The sequence below is a fragment of the Panthera uncia genome, assembly GCF_023721935.1.
Source record: "Panthera uncia isolate 11264 chromosome C1 unlocalized genomic scaffold, Puncia_PCG_1.0 HiC_scaffold_3, whole genome shotgun sequence".
Lineage (NCBI taxonomy): Eukaryota > Metazoa > Chordata > Mammalia > Carnivora > Felidae > Panthera > Panthera uncia.
Window position 1 is genome coordinate 18,406,333 of NW_026057584.1, and position 21,484 is coordinate 18,427,816.

Sequence of the window (21,484 nt, forward strand, 5' to 3'; positions counted from 1 at the left end):
AGCGGGGCCGGGCTGGCCCACAATTCCTGGGCACGGAGCCTAGTCATAAGCTTGGGGGATGGGAGGGGACAAGGGCGATCTCCTTGAGTTGTGTCACTGCACCTCTGAGCAGCTTTGCACAGCTGAGTGTCTCTCTTGCTGCATTGCTGGGGCCTAGGGCTGTGCCATTAAAAGTCAGGTCATCTCTTCTCTGTTTGTGCTCTCTTTCTGGCCTCAGCCTCTATGCTAGCTGGGGGGAGCCTCCTGCCAGGGCCCTGGAGAAAATTCCAGCATTGCTAATAGGCACCCCAGGACCCACATCGACGTCAGCACATGGGGGTGAGCATGGGGGGGGGGGAGGGAGAAAAGAAGCTTCAATCTCAGGAGCAGGAGATGCCAGCCCTGCCCTTGCCTTCCCCTCCCTGGTGATTCAGAGACGCAGTGCCCTTCCCTAGGGAACAGTTCAGCCTAGCAAAGGCAGGGCCCCTGTTTACTCAGCAGAGTAGACAGGAAGTGGCAGCTGGATACTGCCACACCAAGTGGCCTCATTAATCATTAACCATGTGTGAGCTAGAACCATCTGGGAGAAACTGTGGGCCACAAGGCTGTCACCTCCACTCCCCTTGCCCCCAGGCTGAGGCTGGGAGACCTGTTATGTTGTTGTCCCAAAGCTTCCTCAGGTGTCTCCACCCAGGAGCCCTTGCCTGGCAAACCGGCTGGGCTGCTTTGACTCAGCTACGCACTCCTGGGAATGAAGGAAAGAATTGAGTGTGCTTCTAGGGAGCCCTGGTCCCAGTTCTTAGCAGAGGCCAGCTCAATCCAGAACAGCTTTAAGTGTTTGACCAAGGCAAGCTAGGAGAACTGCCCGCTCCTGGCTAGCCAGATGTAAGGTAAGGATACCTGCCTCCTCACATGGAATGACGAAGTCCCACCACCCTTCGCTACACCAGTGTCTCTTCCCAGTCTGTTCCCTTGGAAACGTCAACCAGACCTTGGGCCCCTGGCACCTCTTCTCACTCCAGGAACAATGAGACTAAGATCCACACCAAGCTGCTTTCACTTTATTCTTCTATTTATACATTCTCTTGCTTCCAGATGTGGAGGCAGACCATGATGTAAGCTCAGTAGTCCTGCTCAGAACCTGTCTCGATTCTATCAGTTTCCCTTTCCCCATTCCCCAACCCTGTCCACCCCAACTCAGTCTGTCCCCCTGTTCAGTTGTTGCTCTTTGAGATAAGCGAGCAGAAGCAGAGACAGGAGACTGAGTTGACTGTCCCCACCCACCTGCCCCCAACTGCAAGACAGCAGTCCTGCAGAGAACACGTGGAGATTCTAATAAGGGGATGGGATTCTCCTTCCAAGGCCCGGGGGCCACCTCAACATGGCCACTGGTTTGTTCAGATTTGGGTGGTGTGCTGGCCCAAAGCCGGGGGTTGCAGTGCCTCCAGCTGACTGAGAAGGAGATGAATGGGAGGACGCTGCTGGGGGTCTACAGTCATCATGGAGGCCAAGAGCTGCCGCAGTGCTGAAGAATGCCTGTGGAAGGAGGCGGACAGGGTGACCAGACAGTCCTCGTTCCCTGTGCGAAGGTTCCAACTCCACTAATGTCTGGGAGCAGTCTGAAATGTTTGGTGGCCCTTTTATTGCTTACCTGGGACTGTGCGGGATGCTTAGTTGGTTCTGCACGGCAAGGGCCACACTGTCACCCTTCTGGAACACCATGTCATATGGGCCCTCCCCAAACATCATGGCATATAGCACACAGCCTAGGGACTGAGCACAACTTGGTTATTCTTTGACAGGGGACCAATGGTGGGGGGGGGGGGGATACCTCTCCTCTTAATTCTGTAGTGAAATGTGACTGCATAAGCTAAAAAGATTATGCTGACCTCAGCCACATGACACCAAACCAGGTCCAGAGAAATCACCAGGTAGCTGGAGGCTTCTGTACCCCTCGTTTAGCCACTGCCTTCAGGCCTGACACTTAGCTGTACTCACTCTGTTCAAAGAGCGGGATTATACCACTTCCTGAGCAACTGAGTACGGTGTCAGTGACAGCTCCCAGGAAGGAAGTCGAGGGGGATGGGGACACATGCAGTTCCTGGGGCCCCATGCACTCGAAAACAAAGACCTGCCTCTCTACTTCACGGCAGGTACAGAGTAGCATTCCTCTCCCCGCCATACTCCCGCCCACATGTTCCTCACCCAGACATCGGTCCGCTCATCGATGACACAGTGGCTCTGCACAGAGAAGAGCTCCGGGGCCCGGTAGGAGATGGTGCATCTCTGGGCTGCCCAGTCCTGGAACAGTGGCCCCACAACTCAAAAGTGGGGCACAGGTCATAGTCATGTGACCAAATTGGGGCACACACCGGAAGAAGTTGTGGATGGGGAACAGGAGGGCAAAGGAGCCGGACGCTCTGTTACCTGCAGGGCCAGAGCCTGGCGGGAGCCCTCCACATGGATGCAAGCTTGATTCATGGAGCCCAAGTCCATTAAAACCGGTTGCCCCTCATCTCCAAGCAAGATATTGGTAGGCTTCAGGTCCCTGTAGGGAAGTAGAAATGGCCCATGAGCATCCCTGGACAGGGAGGCTGGAATCCCTGAGGGCAAAAGAATCATGGGGATTGTTCCTTGGGAGGAGAACAGAGACCTCTTGATCCTCTTGGTGAGGCTCTTCCTTTCTGCCCCGTAAATACGCACGGCCCTCCCACTGACCTGTGGGCATAACCTCTGGCATGAATGGCCTCAAGGCCTCTGCAGATACCGAGCAGCAGCTGAAGGATTTGATCTTCAGTCAAGAAGTTGCCTTTGTCCTTCAGCCTTTCTATCTCATTCCACAGCGTACCCCTCTGCAACACAAGTTTTCCCACAGTTGGAGATATTTTCTGAGCCTCTGATCCCGGACCCTGATCCCTTCCCTGTGTCACAGCCTATCAACTCTTTCACTGCACGCACTATACACCTCACATTCCCACCTGGGTTCCTCTAAACCCCAAATCTGAAGTGGTCAAACCCAAGACATGGCGTCTGCTTCCTAACATGCTTGACTACTCACACAGCCCTTGGTAGATGGCTTTGTTGCAAGCCCCTCCATTGCCAGGAGACTTTCTGACCTTGAAGAAGGGTAGCAGCAGCCAGGCTTCATGTTTGGTGCCCCGCTCTCTCAGACAATAAGCCACAAGGTGAAGGATGTTGGGGTGATGGAAGAGGCGATGCATGTCTGCTTCTCGTTGGGCCTCCTCCCGATCCTGCTGCTCGTGACACAGGATCCGCTTCAGGGCGTAGAAGTGTCCATCATGTAACCCTTCCACTAGGTCCACATAGCTGAACCCACTGTGGGCCAAAGGGGTCAGTGAAGGACCACGGTCATCTCCCATACTGCTAGGGATTCCCTGGAGGGAAGAGGTGGGGGGGGGGGGTATCTTTCCCAGTTGGCAAAAACCCTCCCAAGATGTGGCTTCAAGAGGAGTGTGACGATTTTACACTTTGGGCTCAAGAGCAGGAACACAGTAATCTCTGAGGTGCTGTGATCATAAGGCAGCGCTCTGCACATGACAAACGCTCCATAAATATTAAATGAGTAACACTCAACATTTATCAAGTGCTGTGAACCAGTCACTGGGTGAGATGTTTCATATGCATTATCTCATTTAATTCTTACAACTCCATCAGTGACACACACACACAAAAAAAATCATCTCCATTCAGCAGATGAAGAAACCATGGGTTTTCAAGGTCACACAAGGCGGATCCAGGAGGCCTGGCTCCAGAATCCACTGTTCTGACTACCGTGTCGCTAGGCTCTGACAGGTGAGCTAAAGGATATGTTAAGAGGATACTTCTATGCCCCTATCTTGTGCAGACTGCTGTCCTTCAATCGCCATAACGCTGGGGACTACTAGCTAAGTGATTGCCAAACACTCACCCCTCCCCCAGTTTCTGGATGAAGAGGTAGCGCTTATTGTCAATGATGACAGTTCCCCGAGAGCAGACACACAGCGCGTGGCCCATAGTGTCTCAGTCATCCTCCTCAAGGGCGGTCTGAGGCTGCCGAAGGCTTCGTCCAGGTTGAGTGGGCTCTTCCTGGGGATGCGCTGGGGGCCCAGCGGATCATGCTGGAAGGAAAAAAACGGCAGAGTCGTGGGTCAGGGACAATCCAGACGACCCCTGAAGTACCAGGAGAGCTGGGGCCCAGGTCCCTGAACGTAGAGAAAACGGGCCCTGGCGACGCCAACTCCAAGAAGGTTGGAGTCAGGTGCCTTAAAGCCTCCGGCCACACAGCGACTACCAGGCCGCTTCTTCCAACCCCAGCCCACCTTGGAGAGGCCCCCGCTCCCACGGCCATCGGGCCGCCACGGCAGGGCAGAGGGTAGTTCCGGGGGGTGCGAGGCCCCAGCCCACCTCCAGAAGGGCCCACCCCCGGCCTCGGCGCGCAGAGCCCGGGGAGAGTCAGCCCCGGATCCCCACTGACCTGGCTCGGGCTGGAGAGAGACGCGGGAGACCGGAAGAAGTGAGTACGTCATCATTCCGCGCCGGCGTAACGGCCCGCGGTAGCCTAGCAACCGCTGGGCGTATGGATGATGTGGGGGCCAGAAGCAGAGAGGCCGGGGGCGGGCTAAGCCTGGGGTAGGACGGGTCCCAGGACCCGGGTGAAGGTTCCACACCTGGCCTTCAGTAGTGGTCAAGACGCAGGCACTTACGCCAAAGGGGAGCAAAGCCGGGCTCGGCCCGAGGCCCCCAGGACTTCCATCTCCCAATGCCGGAGGTAGGAGGCTGACTACAGTCCAGCCGAGAGGGGCGGTTCTGGGGTGGGTGCTGGCGGCCTGGACCTCTACGTCTCTGATCAGTACAACCTTGGGGCTCTGGCCTGTATCCCACCACTCTAATTTCAGTGGTTAAGAGCTTAGGCTTTTGAACCAGACTAGGTTCTAAATCTTGTCTTAACAGCTTAGTTACTAGCTGTGTGTCCTCGGACGACTTACTTAACCTCTCAGAGCCTCGGTTTCCCTAAATGGTAACAAGGTATAATAGTACCCAAAGTTAAGTGCACGTACTGTGGGGCCAGAATGCCTAGTTCAAATCCCATCTCTGCTAAACTAGTTATGTGACCTTAAACAGGCTATTTAAATTTTCTCTCAATTTCTTCATCTGTAAAATGGAAATGAGAATTATCTACTGCGCGGAGTTTTTTGAAGATTAAATGAGATATAAAGTGCTGAGCACAATATCTGACACACAGCCCTTAGTGTCAGTAAACAGAAATTACTATTATTTTTATTATCATTTTATTTATTTTATCCTGGTCCTTACATCCCTGGCTTGGGACTGTGAAGGCAGGAGTCATGGAAATTCACAAATCCCCAAGTCTTGGCCCCAAGTTGTCCTTGGCATCTCTCGCACAGGCAGGCAGGGATAAATTGGAGAGCAGTGCACATCCAAAGAAGACGGGATGGCCGAGATGGTCTCTTACTGAAACAGGGCCACCAGGAAAAAAGATCCCTCTTATAATCTGTTCCCCACTTTCACACCACTGGGAAGATCTGGTTTCTCTTGGTTCTGAACCTATTTTTGCCCCCTGGTTCTGACATTCATTCATCTAGATTTAACCTGCTATGTGCCGGGCCTTGTACTAGAAGCTGAGGATTCAAGGTGGACAAGGTACTCTTCACCCTCAGGGAGCTCAGTTTAGTAGAACAGTGCTTCTCAATCTTGGATGTCTTTAGAATCGCCTGGGAATCTTGTTAAAGTACAAATTCTGATTCTGTAGGTCTGAGGTAGGACCTGAGACTCTGCATTTCTAACAAGCTCCCAGGTGACGCTGATGAAGCTGATTCAAGATGTAGAGGATTTTACAAACTAGTAGAGTAGCGGGTGGACAAGGCCAGGCTGATCGCCTGGCAACTAGAGGTGGTCTCCGCCCCCTTGCTCGCTGAGGTTCCCTCCCAGGAATCCGCCACGTGACAGTCGGACCGCCCTCTCTGACTAGAGGAGCCTTGTTAGCGCCATGGCTCCCAAGAAGCCGCCCTGCCTTCCTTCCCTGCTGTTGCCACTTCTGACGCTGCTGCTGCCCCAGGTAAAATGACAGGATTGAATCAGCAGGCTGGGTGCGGTGAAACGGGATCAGATCTAGCCCAGGAGAGAAAGAAAGTGAAAAGTAACGCAACAATGGGCAGGGCTAGTTCCATCTCCAATGCAGACACCGATCCCCCTGCCAACTCGACCTCTGCTGAGCATAATCTCTCCCTTTGCAGGCAGACACTCGGTCGTTCATAGTGGATCGGGAAAATGACAGATTCCTCCTGGATGGGGCCCCATTCCGCTTCGTGTCCGGCAGCCTGCACTACTTTCGGGTACCACGGGTGCTTTGGGCAGACCGGCTCTTGAAGATGCGAATGAGTGGCCTCAACGCTGTACAGTTGTAAGAAGTGCTCAGGAGAGCCATGGAGGGTGGCTCCTACCACCCACTTAAGAAGGGTGTTGGGACAGATAGACTGGCTGGGTATGAGAGCTCCAGGGCTTCCAGGCCTAGGGTGGGAAAGGGTGGGCCAGGACCTCCTACCAACCGCTTCCAGGAGATTCCCTGCAAGGCCTGATCCCTTAGGACTCTCCAGCACCGCCCTGCCTCGGGCCCTGTTAACCTCTTTCTTTCTCAGTTATGTGCCCTGGAACTACCATGAGCCAGAGCCTGGGGTCTATAACTTTAATGGCAGCCGGGACCTCACTGCATTTCTGAATGAGGCATCTATAGCAGACCTGTTGGTCATACTCAGACCAGGACCTTACATCTGTGCAGAGTGGGAGATGGTGAGTTAGGAGAAGGGCCACTCGTGCTCTTCTTGGACTCCTCCCATCTGCCCACACTGCAGCGCTATACACAACATCCTCCCTTCTTACCTCCGCTACTTCACTCCCAAACAACAAAACCTGTTGTCTTTATGTTTGTCTCAGGGGGGTCTCCCAGCCTGGTTGCTTCAAAAGCCTGAAATCCAACTGAGAACCTCAGATCCAGGTGAGTTGAGACAAGATTTTTAGCACAAAAAAAAGCAAACAACAGCAACAAAACGGGTCGTTGGGTGCCCAAAACAGAAGAGACCATCCCCAAACTGGAGATCATTCATGCAGATATTTGAGTGTTTCCTTCATGCCCAACAAGATGCTAGAAACTGGGGAACCAGACAGACCCAGTCCCTGTGCAATGGAGCTTATGGTGAAAGAAACAGATTGTTAAAAAACCAAAACCTGTAAGATTATTGCAAGCTGTATAAATACTACACAAGAAAACAGACAAGGAATTGCAATCGTGAATAACAGAGAAGGCCTGTTGGGGCACCTGGGGGGCTCAGTCGGTTAAACTTCGACTTCGGCTCAGGTCATGATCTCACAGTTTGTGAGTTCAAGCCCCATGTCAGGCTCTGTGCTGACAGTTCAGAGCCTGGAACCTGCTTCAGATTCTGTGTCTCCCTCTCTCTCTCTGCCCCTCCCCTGCTCATGCTCTTTCTCTCTCTCTCTCAAAAGTAAACATTAAAAAAAATTAAAAACTGGGAACACCTGTTTTTGGTAGGGAAGTCTGAAGTTCTGAAGGCTCTTCTGAAATGATGACATTTCACTTGACTCCAGGGAAGGGAAAGCTCTGGTCATATAAAGAGTGAGGTGAGAATGACCAGGTAGAAGAAACAGTATATTCAAATGCACAGAGATGGGAAAGAACGTGGCATGGTTGAGGCCAGCTTGGCTGGGGCATAGGGAGAGAGGAATGTGCTGTGAAATTGGAGATAGATAGGGAATGTTAATACAGGACCTTGTAGGCCATTGTAAGGGGTTTGCATTTTATCCTAAGCAGAGTAGAAAGCCACTGAAAAAGCTTAACGAGACATAAACCATTGAAAGAGCTTCTTAAAGAGACATATTGATTTGTTTTCAGATTACTTGAGCCTGAGTGTGGAGAATGGAGGGAGGGGAGCAAGGATAGAGGTGGAAAAACTAATTGGGAGACTCTGGCTATAGTTGAGGAGGCAGGTGTTGGCTCCTGGACTCAGGTGACGGTGGCGGAGATGGGAAGAGGGCAGAATTGAGATACAGTTTGGGGATCAAAATCACCAGGACTGATTGATAGATTTTGTTGGGAAGGGGAAGAGTAGGGGCAGGGGGTAGGGTCCAGAAAGAAAGGAATCCAGCTTTCTGGCTAGTCAAGATGGCGGTGCCATTACTGACATAGGAAAGGTGGAAGAGACTAGGGGTGGCAAAGGACCACCTTTTTGGAGGAAAAGCAGTTCTTCTGATCATGTTAAATTTTTATCATATCACACTCAAGTGAGGATGTTAAGCCACGGGCTGCATGAGTGTGGAGCTCACGGGGAGGTCTGAGCTAGAGATAAATTTAGGATTCACCAGTCTAAAGATGGCACTTAGATCCACAGATACTGGGCCATTGCCTGGGGAAAGAGCATAGGGAGAGACAAGATAAGAACTCATGATCAACTCTGAAATGCCCACTATTTCAAGGAGTTTGGATTTTACTTCAGGTGTAAATAGGAATTCCATCATCAGAGCAAGGGAGTGATTTTATCTGATTTATATCTTTTAAAAAGATCACTCTGGGAGCACGAGTGGTTCAGTTGGTTAAGCTTCTGACTTCGGCTCAGAGTTCATGAGTTTGAGCCCCGTGTCGGGCTCTGTGCTAACAGCTCAGAGCCTGGAGCCTTCTTCAGGTTCTGTGTCTCCCTCTCTCTCTGCCCCTTCCCTGCTCATGCTCTCCCTCTCTCCCTCTCTCTCTCTCTCTCAAAAATAAACATTAAAAAAAAAAAAGGATCACTCTGGTAAAATTGCTTCGTATCTGCTGGGGACCTTCCAGGCACTTCACTTCATAGGGTGCTGAAGAGCTTTACGCCCCTTCTAGCACTTCCTCTGACTTCAGCTGACTTGAAATGCATTTGAAATGGCAAAGTAGTGATGGGACACCAACATGCAATGTCCATTGTTCTCAAGAAAGCTAGCAACCTCTTCACTGCTGAATCCACAGTCCCTCTCTAGGCCTCCGTTCTTTGAAATGCATTCTTCTCTCAGCTTCCAAAATACCACCTTTATCTGGTCCCCCCCCCCTTTCCCCCACATCCCAGCCTTGCTGACCCTTCCTTCTTAGTCTCTTGCTGGTTCGTCTCCCTTTCTGTTTCCTCTAAATGCTGGGGTGTTTCAGGGTTCAGTCCTGGGATGCTTCTCTTTTCTTTTTTTTTTTTTTTTTTTCTTTTTTAACATTTTTAATTTATTTTTGGGACAGAGAGAGACAGAGCATGAACGGGGGAGGGGCAGAGAGAGAGGGAGACACAGAATCGGAAACAGGCTCCAGGCTCCGGGCCATCAGCCCAGAGCCCAACGCGGGGCTCGAACTCACGGACCGCGAGATCGTGACCTGGCTGAAGTCGGACGCTTAACCGACTGCGCCACCCAGGCGCCCCGATGCTTCTCTTTTCTATGTGTTTCCTTAGACAATCTCATCCATTCTCATGGTTTTTGATCCCATCTAATAGTTAATGACTCTGAAATATGTATTTCCAGTTCCAGGACTCTCCCTTGGCCTCTGAAAACATATATCTGGTTGCAGGTTTGGAGATCCAAGGCATAATGATACAATTAAGCTTCTGGTATGGCCTCTCCAACGAGCTGTTCCTACCATCTCGCCTCAGTTCATAGCAACTCCATTTTCCAACTGATCAGGCTAAACACTATGGTATTTGTTACACCTTTTTCTCATATTCAACCTATCAGAAAGTCCTGCAAATATATTGAATATACTGACTTCAACTACTTTTCATCACCCCCACTGGTCCAAGCTGCCTCTCCCACCTGGACTACTTGAATAGGTTCCTTATTGCTTCCCCTTCTTTGCCCTCACCCCTTATAGTCTGTTCTCAATGCAAATATAAGTTTAAACATATATCTCAGATCATGTCATTTCTCTACTTAAATCTCTCTAATAGGTTCTCATCTCATTCAGAATATGAATCATGGACTCCTTAAAATGGCCTATTAGGTCCTACCTAATTGGCCCAGTCACCTACCTGACATCTACTCTTTCCCTCATTGTTCACACTGGCTTCACTGGCTGTTTTTCAGACTCACCAGGCACATTCCTGCCTTGAGGCCTTTGCACTCGATGCTCCCTCAGTCTTCCTGCAGAATCACCTTCTCCGTGATGCCTTCCCTGGGCTACGCTCTAAAATTTAAGCTCCCCTTCTTCCATATATATTTTTCTTCCTTCTTCCACATATATCCTTCTTCCATATATATTTTGTTGTTGTTGGCATTAACACACGATACATTTTAGCTATTTATTGTCTGCCTTCCTCACTGGAAAGGAAATTCGACAAGGGCAGAGATTTTGGTCTATTTTGTTGTCCTCTGTATCTCTAACACCTAGAGCATTGTTTGGTGTATAGTAAGCACCCGTAAATACTTGTTGGATGAGATTTAATATGCGCTTGGATTAAAGGAGGCGGTCAAACCTGGGCACCCTTTATACAGGAAACAAAATGTAAAGGGGTTCAGTGTCTTAATGCAAAAATATCCTCCAACACATCTTTTGTTGACTCCACCTTTGAGAGTCTGCTGTCTGCTAGGCATTGTCCCCAGCGATAGGATGCAGCAAATGAACCTGACAGACTAGGTTCCTGCTCACGGTGGGGGAGAGAGACGGTCGGGAAACAATTATAGAAGTAAATGCTTAATTATAATTTGTTACATGCTTGAAAAAGAAGTACGAGGTGATGTGAGAGTGTGTAACAGACATCTGCCCTCATCTGGGATAGCCGAGGTTTTCCTGAGGAAGCGAAATAAGTTAAGATCTTAAGCTTGCATTGGAGTTGGCTGGATAAAGGACGGTGGGGAGAAAGTGTCAGGCAGAGTGAAGTGAAGTGAAGACCCTGAGGGTGAATCAACAAAAATCACAAACAGGAGTTGAGGATGATACCTAAGGCGTGATACCTAATACAGCGATGTTTCAATTAATGACTCAAATCACGTGGATCGTCAGTTACATTAGGGTGCAGGTCAGAGAGTCTGCATTTCTGTGAATTCCCATGCTACTTCACAGCCCTCGCAAGTATACACTGATTACATAATAATAGCTCCATATGATGCATTTAACATTTTTCTTACGTTTAAAAACTAAATTTACAAGAAACACTGCTTCAGGGGTTCCTATGCCCAGATGTCCTTGCCATACAAGTACATAAGAGGGTTTCAGACTCACTGCTTCTCAGATTTATTTGCAGACAAGTGGGATGCCAACTGCAGCCCAGGGTTCAGGCATCACTGAAGTTGCTGGCATAGATACTAGGGGTGGGGGCTATGGAGGCGGTGGTGTCCTAATGAGCAGAGCACTGCTCCTTCCTTTAGACTTTCTTGCCGCAGTGGACTCCTGGTTCAAGGTCTTGCTGCCCAAGTTATATCCATGGCTCTACCACAATGGGGGCAACATCATTAGCATTCAGGTACAAGTGACTGGGTACAAATTGACTGGGTAAGGGGAAGGAGGAGCCAGGGGTCCTAACCCCCACCGCATGGCCAAGCTCCACTTTTCCTTTTCCTTGGCAGGTGGAGAACGAATATGGTAGCTACAAAGCCTGTGACTTCACCTACATGAGACACTTGGCTGGGCTCTTCCGTGCGCTACTAGGAGACAGGATCTTGCTCTTCACCACAGATGGGCCTGAAGGACTCAAATGTGGCTCCCTCCAGGGACTCTATACCACTGTAGATTTTGGCCCAGGTCTCCTGAGCAAGGGTTAGGAGTGGAGTCTGGGGAAGGGGCACCTCTTCTATGTTTATCGTTCACCTTTTGCCTCCTCTCTGCAGCTGACAACATGACCGAAATCTTTGCCCTGCTTCGGAAATATGAACCCCATGGGCCATTGGTGAGGATCTGGAGGGGATGACAGTCAAAACAAGAGTCAGGGTTTGGAATGGGTCAAGCTCAGTTTCCCATTTCATTTATGGTATCTTCCACTTCACCTTCTAGGTGAACTCTGAATACTACACTGGCTGGCTGGATTACTGGGGCCAGAATCACTCCACACGATCCATTTCAGCTGTAACCAAAGGTCTAGAGGCCATGCTGAAGTTGGGAGCCAGCGTGAACATGTAACTGGAGACACGGGGGCCAACATGAAGCTGTAACTGGGTATTGGGGATGAAAATGAAGATTCAGTGGGTCAGCTTTTGCCTTTCCCCCACCTTCCCCCCCTCTTCAGGTACATGTTCCATGGAGGTACCAACTTCGGATACTGGAATGGTGAGTCCAGATGGTCCCTGGGGTAGAAGCAGGGACGTATCAAGGAATTAGATTATGAGGTCTAGAAGCTGGATATGGCCACCCCTGTCCCCTCTGATGGCAAACTTCTCGGCATGAATTTTGTTGCTTAGTGCCTATTATTTGAGAGATATTGAATTAATGAAATTGATTTGACCCCAGGTGCTGATGAGAAGGGACGCTTTCTTCCAATTACTACCAGCTATGACTATGATGCACCAATATCTGAAGCCGGGGACCCTACACCTAAGCTTTTTGCTCTTCGAAATGTCATCAGCAAGGTGCCCTACCACTTCATTAAGTGCCAAAGGCTTTTATTAATTTGGGGAAAGGGAGTACTTAAATTGTTTGTAATGGGATCCCATAAATCACTGGTTGTTGTCTGGGCCACATAGCCTCACAGAAGCATTTCCCACCCACCCAAATGGGGACTATTTGGGAAGATACACACAAGTGTGTGCAAAATTACAGGATCTTCATGACCCCATGAAGCCCTTCCCTGGACCCCCGGTTAAGATCCCTGTGCGGGGTTTTGGAATAGGGGTTGTGTGGTTTTCCTATGGCTCCTGAGAGAATTTGGGCTCAGTTCCAGGAAATTCCCTTGGGACCTTTACCTCCCCCCAGCCCTAAGATGATGCTCGGACCTTTGACCCTGCACCTGGTAAGCTCTTCCCCATCTTTTCTCTGATCCTACCTCTTTATTCTCTATAAATGGCCTAGCCTATCCTGCCCTCTATTCTGAAACTTCCCCTTTGTTCTAATACCTTTCCCTTTTTCTAATAGGATGGGTATCTGCTGTCTTTCCTGGACATCCTGTGTCCCCACGGGCCCATCCGTTCCATCTTGCCAATGACCTTTGAGGCTGTCAAACAGGTAAGGCATAATCCCACATCCAGTAGGAATGGCAACCTTCCTCAACAGCTGTAGCTGTAGCTGTAGTTCTCTGAGCTGCACATTTTCCCCACAGTGTCCTTTCTTACCTCTCAGTTCATCTTAAGTACTTAACTCTTCCACACCCAGGACCACGGCTTTATGTTGTACCGGACATATCTGACCCATACTGTTTCTGAGCCAACACAATTGTGGGTGCCTAACAATGGAGTCCATGACCGTGCCTATGTGATGGTAGATGGGGTAAGAAACTTGTGAGCCCATCTCCTCTCTCCTTCCCAGCACCTTTAGCCTTAAGGTCCCCTTATCTACCTTTTCCCATTGTCTGCCCACATTTGCAGGGGGCCCAGGGATAAGCTGGGATGAGGAAGAATTTGGCTGAGGCTAAGGTTCCAGAATGGATGGGTAACTGACAGGCCACATTCTCTTTGCTCCCCAGATACAGGTGCTAACGTAGCTTCCTGTGTCATGGCCACGAGCTGGATGTGGAGCCCTTCCACTCACAGATCTTTTTATCCACAGGTGTTTCAGGGTGTCTTGGAACGAAACATGAAACACCAACTATTTTTGATGGGGAAAATGGGGGCCAAACTGGACATCCTGCTGGAGAACATGGGGAGGCTCAGTTTTGGGTCCAACAGCAGTGACTTCAAGGTGAGCTAGCTTTGCCCACCCCCTTCTCCTCCATACTCTTACTGACCAAAGTCCCTTGGAAAGATAGGGGCCTAATGAAAGATAGACAAGAGCCATGTGCTTAGGAGTTAGGCAGCAAAGTAGTCACTTGTGGGGCTCTAGACATGGCCAACAGTTATATCCCAGGGCTTGATTAGGGACAGTTTGGCCTTAAGAGCTTAACGAATGATGAATTTTCATTTGTCTTCTTCACAGGGCCTATTAGAGCCACCAGTTCTGGGACAAACAGCCCTTACCCAGTGGCTGATGTTCCCTCTGAAAGTTGATAAGCTTGTAAAGTGGTGGTTTCCCCTCCCGTTGTTGAGAAGTTCACACCCTCAAGCTCCCTCTGGCCCCATCTTCTACTCCACAACATTTTCAATTTTAGGAGAAGGCGGGGACACTTTCCTCTTTCTACCTGGATGGACCAAGGTACTGCTGACAGTGGGGTTGGGGTCAAGGTGATGAGAGGAAAATCATGGAAGAAGGGGCAGCAGAAATTCCTCTGATTAGAAACCCCAAAGGGCATGATGCTACGCCCTTGATAGCTGACCCTTTATTTTCTTCTCTCTTTGCCAGGGCCAAGTCTGGATCAATGGGTTTAACTTGGGCCGGTACTGGACAAGGCAGGGGCCACAACAGACCCTCTATGTGCCAAGACCCCTGCTGTTTTCTAGGGGAGCCCTCAACAAAATCACATTGCTAGAGCTAGAAAACGTGCCTCCTGAGCCCCAAATCCAGTTTCTGGATAGGCCTATCCTCAATAGCACCTTGCATAAGACATACATCTATTCGCTCTCAGCTGATACACAAAGTCCCTCTGAACCAATGGAGTTAAGTGGGCACTGAAAGAAAGGTAACCCTTGGGCCTGGGACACGGAGTGGGTAGGATCCCTTGGTGCTGGCCCTGGTGACCACGTGGAACCAAAGGTCACAAGGCCCGAATGCGAGTACGAGTGCAGTTTCCTTGCCAAACTTTATTATGATTAAAGTTCCAGAGACGGTACCAGCTCCACACACCTCTGTGGCCCTGTCTTTGCCCTGGTTCCTGAGTGTCCTCCCTATTATTCCAAACACTCTGGTTTCATGGGAAAGAAGAAGCCTAAGGCTAGCATGAATGCACCCTCTCAAGGCCCAGAGTCAGCCCCAGGCGCAGCCCTAAGAGATCAGGAAGAGGGCTTTCCAGCCTGGCAGCGATGATCCCGGAGGCAGCGTGTGGAGCAGAAAGAGAAGTCGAGATAGTGAAAGGGAATGAGGCCTTGGAGGAATGTCCCACAACTCCAGCAGCGTCTGGACAAGAGGAACACAAAGGGCTCAACAGGTACCCCAGAAACTTTCCGATCCAAGCTCTCCCCATTCCCTCCTGCCATTTCTGGTTTGGCTCCAGAGGGTTCCCAGAACATCTCAAGTCCCCTCAACAGCCCGAGTTCTCTGCAAGCACTCATTCTGCGTGCCCCAACACAGCCCACCCATCACGCCTGCCCCTGCAGGCTGAGCACTTACTGAGCACTGACGGCTGCAGAGCCTGGGGCCTGAGGGGTGGGGGCTCCCAGCTGGGCAGCCAGCCTGCGCTCTGCAGCCAGGGCTCTCTGCGGGGAAGAGAAGTCTGGTTAAGGACAAGGCCCCAGTGGTGGATGGGATGCTCCAGAAGTGACAGCGGCACACTGGGAAGGGGTCGGACCTCCGGAGGTCTCAGCTGTGGAAGAGAGAACCACCGGCCTCACCTTCTCCCGATCGCTGAGGGCGGCAAAGCGCCGCCGCTCTTCTTGCTCCCGTGCCTCCTGCTCCCGCTGCTGCAGCTGCTGTTTTTCCCGTTGCCTCCGGGCAGCCTTCTGCTCCCTTTTCCGCAGAGCCTGCTGTGCCTCCATTTCTGGCGTCAGGGGCCCTGGCACCTGGAGAATTTCCAGGGAGGGGTAAGGTAAGACCCATACACGCTATCTTTGGGGAAACTAGAAGAACGTGGAAAAGATCTAGCCAGGGTCTGTGATGGCTTCCTATTCTGCTGCTGCTTCTTTTCCAGCTCACCTGAGCCTTGCTGTAATCATAAGCATCTGGATTCTTCTCCATGAACCTTCGGAACTCATTACGTGTTGACTTGTCAGCTGCGACTGTATATGGCGGCCGGGCCCTCGAGTCCCTAGGTGCAAACCGCCCCCACAAAAAAAATGGGTTCAGCTCGCTTCCTACATCTCCCAACCTCACCCAGACAGATGAAGGGGATACTGTGAAGTAGCCAGTGCCACCATTAGCCTCCAGATGATCCTCTCTATACCCTAAAGGGCTCGGCTTGGGGACCCTTACTTACTGCACAGTAGGGTCAGCACCCGCCTCCAGCAGCAGGCGAACCACTGAGCCTCTCCCAGCTGCAGCTGCCGCATGCAGGAGCGTGAAGCCGCTGGAGCCCAAGGGGGCACTGAGCAGAGACAGAACTCCAGGGTCTATGGGGCCGGCAGCTAGCTGGAGTTTCAACATCCCAACGTCTCCAGCTCGGCAAGCAGCTAGAAGCATGTCCCAGAGCTCTGACTGATCGGGGGTCTTGGCCTCATCCAGAGAAGGCCCCACAGGGGCTGCCCGTCCCTGGGTGGACTGTGAGAAGGCCTCATCTCCTTGAGTTTGCTGGGGAAGAGCCTCCAGGTCTCGGCTTCTCTCCTTCTTATTCCTTTTCCTCCTCCTCCGCTTTGGCAATACCTCAAACTCCCGAAGATCCAGGGTCCCCACTGCCAACTCTACTAGCTCCAACTCCACCTGGAAGCTGTCCTCTCCCTCCGACCCTGAACCTGGGGACAAATATGACATGTTAGGTCCGTCCAAAGAGATATACAGAGGGTGGCAGTATGTGGGCTGGCCCAGATGCTATAAGTGTACATAAAAAGGTAATTCAGATGATCTTGAAATTAAATTAAGTATTTGTAGTTTGTCAGCCAAGACCAAGTAGCACATCAAAAGCTGAGTCCGTTAGTATCACATGCAGAAATGGAACTCTCAGCTCAGACAAGGACAGACCCAGCAGGAGCTATGCAGGAACAAGTGTCCTTAGACTCTCCCCTTGAGCAGCCTTAGGATGGTACATAACAGAGTAGAGCATGGGAGCAGTGACAGCCACACAGACTAAGAGTCTGCAGCCGGGAAAGCAGGCCTTAGCTCCAAACCACACCATCCGGTAAGACAGGTCAATTATGTAAGGTTTATGCAACACAAGCATCTATTTCATGTACTATTTCGTGTTTTCTAAGTACTGAGGATACATCCACGAACAAAAGAGAACAGGAAATTTGGAAAGGTCACAAAACACGTCTCTGTAACTGCTACCACATACCCCTTATCATAACAGACTTATGTGTGTGTATAACGGTGTGTGTGTGTTGTGTAAGGGCTCATCTATAAAGAAGGAAGTGGGGCGCCTGGGTGGCTCAGTCGGTTAAGCATCCGACTCTTGATATCAGCTCAGGTCTTGATCTCAGGGTGGTGAGTTCAAGCCCTGCATCGGGCTCTGTACTGGGCACGGAGCCTACTTAAAAAAAAAAAAAAAGAAGAAGGAAGTGACAGTAGGAGATCTGACTGCATTTCCAGGATAGACACCCAGATAGAGATTGGACAGTTGCCAGATGGTGCTCAAACCCTGTTTGGGAGACTCCTCGTTCTGCCCAAGTGCCTCATTTTCATCACTGGAGACCTTTCTTTCTGCCTCGATAGCCTTCTTCTCTCTCATGGTCTTCCAGTGTGTCCGAGGTGAGTCCAACCTGACTGTCTCCCGGGGGTCTTCTTCTGCCATAAAACAAAAGATGTTACTCAAGTTTAGTTGAGGAGAAGCCATTCCAGGTTTCTCTCAATGAAGATGCTGTCTGGATGTACAAATAAGAACCAAAGCTTGGGCTGGAAAGTACAGGAAGATCTAGGGAGTCTGGGGATCTAGAAAAAAGGCTCACCGTGGACATGCAAAGTGGTCAGCTTATGGAGCACACGCTGTAGCTCCCGGAAGGTGGGTCTGCGGGTAGCGAGGGGGATATCCCAAAGCCGGGGATCCCCCCGTTGCAGGGGTGCGCCAGGGCCTCCGAAGAACAAGGACCGGCCAGAGCGGGGGGCACGTAGCAGTATTGTCCCAGCCTCCCCCAGTGCTTTAGCCCAGCCCGGCCCTGCCAGCAGGTCACGAACATCCTAGAAAAAAGAGTAAATCAGGCCAGTGTATCTTCACTTGCTGTTTTCAAATCTCCAACCAAAAAATGGCCCACAGATGACGTGTAAGGGATGGGAAATAGAAGGTAACATAGGGGAAGGAAGAATGAGAAGGCTGAGGTTCTTGGGGATCCATCCCTAGTCTACCTTCGCCTACTCAGAAATAACGAAGACTGGGAGGATACAGGAGTCCCACCCCCACTGGAGTATCTGCCAAGTTGAGAGGGGTAAACAGTAGATTAGCGGACCACCAGATCTGGGACGCCTAACTCACCTTATATAACGTGGCTTCATTATAGCGCCTCAGGTTGGCTCCGGCAGAACGAGAAGCCACACCCCGGGCATCCCGAACTCCCTGGGCTGTGCCCCGCTTGGCCCGCACCGTGTAGCGGTGAAAGGTCTTGTGTGTCACCACGTCTCTTCTGTAGACGACACGGACTCAGTACTGGAAACTAGCCCGTACTCCCAGGCTAACCGGGTCCATTCCATCCTTACACCCACACAGCACCCTCTCACCCTTGAAAAATGGCACCAGCAAAGTGCCCAGCCGCAGCCATGAGCACCACACAGTATCTGGGACCTCCGTTTTGCAGGTTCTGTAGCAGCAGTTCTGGTTCTTCTGGGAACACCTGGATGACAGAGGGACAGCACAAACCTATCTGTTGCATTCACTGAGAGTAAGAAACTAAGTGCCAGGGCTAAGTGTTTCACCTGCACTATCTCATTTCATATAACCATCCTGAGGCTTGTTTCCATTTTACAAGTCAGGAAATTTGAAGCTTGTAGAGGTAGTCAAGATCAAGTGGCAGAATGACAATTCAAACCTAGATTGGTCTGTTTCCAAACTTAACTCCATTACACCCGACCCCAGATTCAGGCCAATTCAGTCCAAGACTGTGTTGTCAACTGTGACCCCACATGCAACAGGAAGAAAGAGAAAGAAGTAAGAAATGGGACTGGGTTCAGGGGAAATCTAGGCTGAGTGTCCAAAAGGCTGCAGTTGACCACACAACCTGCGCTGCCACTTGCCTGGCGAGGGCCCAGGACACAGCGGTAGGCATCAAGGAACTGGCCCCGGGCATTCTGGAAAAGAACCCGATGGGGGCGGAAGCCTTGGGCTCTGCTGGGCTTCTCATATTCTGCCCTCTCCTCATCCAGAATCTGCAAGCCCTCTTCACTGGCTGAGTCTGAGTCTTCTGATCCTGAGATGCTGGAAAGATCTCCTGAAAACATGAGGTGCACAAGTTTGGCGTTCCATCTTTGACCTTTCCACAGGCTCCTAAACTAGAGCCTTCCTCCACCCCCACGTCCTACTCAACACAGGTCTACCAGCCATCACCTGTGGAACTCTGCTTTTCAAAGTCCAGGGCAGACAGGAGAGGCTTGTCCTTGAGACGTTGCTTTAGGTTAAACCGATGCCAGTCAAGCTTATAATGTTCCCTCTGGTAGGAAGCAAAGGGGGAGGCTGAATGTGGAAATATGCCCCCCTCTGGCCCTTTATGGTACCCATCACCAGTAACAGAACTCCAGGAAGTGTGTTGGATAACACCAACAGCCTTACTCAAAACGTGAACCTTTATTAAAGATAAATCCTACGTCTACCTCTCCTCACCCACCATTATACTTTTGCTTCCACCATTTACCTCCGCACCTGGCCTTACCTGTTCCTGGTGGTTGTGGAAGGTCTGGTCACAAGTTGAACAAAATAACTTTTCTGAAATATCAAGCAGACCCTGGAGTTTTCTTTCTGGGCTTGTGCTCTCCCCTGAACCTAAATAAGGGGAGGGTAATTAGAGGTGGAAAGGGAGCCCAGATCTGCACCTGGAATCACATTCACTGTCTAATAAACAAAGGGGGATACAAAAGAAAAGGATGACATCTTTTCCTCCAAAGAATTTATAATCTAGTAATAATGAAATAAATGGCACAGTAATCACCTTATACAATATGTTTCTGAAAAAATGTATGTAAGGTGAATATATATCAAACACTAAATTAACTAAAGGGATTACCTAGAGGAATCCTGTAGAAAATAATTTTTGGCAACATTAAAATCATGTTTGCAAAAACCACTTCTCAGATGCCCTTTAAATAGATTAACGTTTCCAATTACAGTCCGGTTTTTAAAAAACATGCTCAAGAAAAAAAGCCAAAGACAAACTAATGTTGTAAAAAAAAAAAAAAAAAAAAAAAAAAGTTTTACATTGGGGCGCCTGGGTGGCTCAGTCAGTTAAAATTTGACTCCTGATTTTGGCTCAGGTCATGATCTCATGGTTGGTGAGTTCCAGCCCTGCCTTGGGCTCTATGCTTCCAGCCCCACCTCTGCTTGGGGGTCTTTGTCTCCCAATCTCTCTGCCCTTCCCCCATTCACTCTCTCTCTCAAAAACAAACATTTAAAAAATTTTTGTTCTATATTCAACAAGAACGAGTAATTTAATTGGGATCCAGTTAAATTTGAACTCTAGGAATTCTGAAGTGATTTTGCAGGCAGTGCTTGTAAACGTGACCTGATACAAACAATGGCAAGAGGTTGGTTTGGAGACAATCCAGGCGTCTGTGTTGGAAACAACCCAGAGATTGAGTGAATCTAAGATAAATTTTATCCATAGAAAGACGTCAACAAGGGCTCTTAAACTGGGGAATATCAATAAGAACGTGCTCCCTGGAGGAGCAATAAGCTCTAAAGAGCGTGTCACGTACCTCATGGATCCTCCCCAAACCTTCCCAGATACCTGGACAGGAAGTCCGCAGAGCTTGGGCCAGAGCCTCCCCAGAAGGGTGGCTCACCAAGTTCAGGCCCTGAAGGACCGGAGCATCCGCGTTGAGGTCAAACAGGGAGACCAACGTAGGAACCTGGGCTGCAGCTGAAACTGGCGACATAGCTGAGCAGAAATTATTTAGGAGCGGCTCTTGGAGCAGAAAGCGGGGAACAGAAACAGAGCTCCCCAGAGAGAGAGAGAGATCCTACCGCCCCGTCTCCTGCCTACCTGACTTGGTCTCCCCAACGCCGCAAGGCACTTCGGGCCTCACTCTGGTACCAGCAGTCCGCTCTGCAGGTTAATACGTGACCCCAACCCGTTTTCTCAAACCCCCAGTCCCGGACCACACAGAGTGAAAGGGGAGCATGCAGCTCCCAAATCGAGTCCAAAAGAGCTACAATCCCTAATCGACCGCTCCTCGTTACCCGTGCGATGAACTCCAGCAATGACTAAACCGCGTGTACTCGCCCCCGCCCTCAGCAGCTGCACCAAAGGTCCTGGGAACCGAGCCGCATGTTCGTCTTCAATTCCAAGCCCGGATTTCTGCAACATCACAACAATCTCGTCACTACGGAGCAGCGAAGGGGACAAATGGCGTCGCCCGCAACTCAGCCCCGCCCCACATAGGGCGCACTATTGGTCCTTGTACTGTCCAAGACCCACCTCGATCCTTTAGTCCCGCCTGCGAAGCCGAGAATTGGCC

At 50.4% G+C, this 21,484-nt stretch overlaps 3 protein-coding genes and 2 long non-coding RNA genes across 11 annotated transcripts; 2 read left to right on the forward strand and 3 right to left on the reverse strand.

Annotated features, from left to right (window-relative positions):
* Window positions 1-1,018: 1,018 nt before the first annotated feature.
* STK16 (serine/threonine kinase 16) lies at window positions 1,019-4,540 on the reverse strand. 4 transcript variants are annotated; one of them, XM_049614846.1, is made up of 8 exons: window positions 4,454-4,540; window positions 3,908-4,097; window positions 3,096-3,315; window positions 2,698-2,831; window positions 2,407-2,527; window positions 2,185-2,280; window positions 1,631-1,752; window positions 1,019-1,515 (listed from the first exon to the last, which is right to left on the reverse strand). In XM_049614846.1, exons 2-8 carry the CDS (start codon window positions 3,991-3,993, stop codon window positions 1,377-1,379), a joined length of 918 nt encoding a protein of 305 aa, XP_049470803.1. In that variant the 5' UTR covers window positions 3,994-4,097; window positions 4,454-4,540; the 3' UTR covers window positions 1,019-1,376. The 4 variants fall into 4 exon arrangements, with proteins under 4 accessions (XP_049470803.1, XP_049470804.1, XP_049470805.1 ...); XM_049614847.1 differs by lacking the exon at window positions 4,454-4,540 and adding an exon at window positions 4,384-4,449; XM_049614848.1 differs by lacking the exon at window positions 4,454-4,540 and adding an exon at window positions 4,299-4,378.
* A 30-nt stretch (window positions 4,541-4,570) lies between these two features.
* On the forward strand, window positions 4,571-14,868 carry GLB1L (galactosidase beta 1 like). 4 transcript variants are annotated; one of them, XM_049614833.1, is made up of 17 exons: window positions 4,572-4,747; window positions 5,917-6,055; window positions 6,234-6,400; window positions 6,636-6,786; window positions 6,931-6,991; window positions 11,374-11,468; window positions 11,572-11,746; window positions 11,833-11,891; window positions 11,996-12,117; window positions 12,228-12,268; window positions 12,449-12,567; window positions 12,873-12,947; window positions 13,070-13,159; window positions 13,307-13,420; window positions 13,700-13,831; window positions 14,066-14,281; window positions 14,429-14,868. In XM_049614833.1, the coding sequence occupies exons 2-17, from the start codon at window positions 5,987-5,989 to the stop codon at window positions 14,696-14,698; spliced, it is 1,956 nt and encodes a 651-aa protein (XP_049470790.1). In that variant the 5' UTR covers window positions 4,572-4,747; window positions 5,917-5,986; the 3' UTR covers window positions 14,699-14,868. The 4 variants fall into 4 exon arrangements, with proteins under 4 accessions (XP_049470792.1, XP_049470790.1, XP_049470789.1 ...); XM_049614832.1 differs by having other exon boundaries at window positions 5,929-6,055; XM_049614835.1 differs by lacking the exon at window positions 12,873-12,947 and having other exon boundaries at window positions 4,571-4,747; window positions 5,929-6,055.
* LOC125911158 (uncharacterized) lies at window positions 10,238-13,332 on the reverse strand. Its single transcript, XR_007454277.1, has 2 exons — window positions 13,267-13,332; window positions 10,238-11,899 (listed from the first exon to the last, which is right to left on the reverse strand). It is a non-coding gene; the product is annotated as an uncharacterized LOC125911158 (long non-coding RNA).
* A 147-nt stretch (window positions 14,869-15,015) lies between the features above and the next one.
* Window positions 15,016-21,357, reverse strand: ANKZF1 (ankyrin repeat and zinc finger peptidyl tRNA hydrolase 1). Its single transcript, XM_049614831.1, has 13 exons — window positions 20,755-21,357; window positions 19,684-19,793; window positions 19,362-19,464; window positions 19,052-19,245; window positions 18,539-18,651; window positions 18,297-18,444; window positions 17,776-18,004; window positions 17,468-17,614; window positions 16,155-16,626; window positions 15,875-15,986; window positions 15,574-15,741; window positions 15,353-15,438; window positions 15,016-15,139 (listed from the first exon to the last, which is right to left on the reverse strand). The coding sequence occupies exons 1-13, from the start codon at window positions 20,900-20,902 to the stop codon at window positions 15,016-15,018; spliced, it is 2,154 nt and encodes a 717-aa protein (XP_049470788.1). The 5' UTR covers window positions 20,903-21,357.
* LOC125911159 (uncharacterized) lies at window positions 18,649-19,748 on the forward strand. The gene is made up of 2 exons (XR_007454278.1): window positions 18,649-19,075; window positions 19,181-19,748. It is a non-coding gene; the product is annotated as an uncharacterized LOC125911159 (long non-coding RNA).
* Window positions 21,358-21,484: the final 127 nt, after the last annotated feature.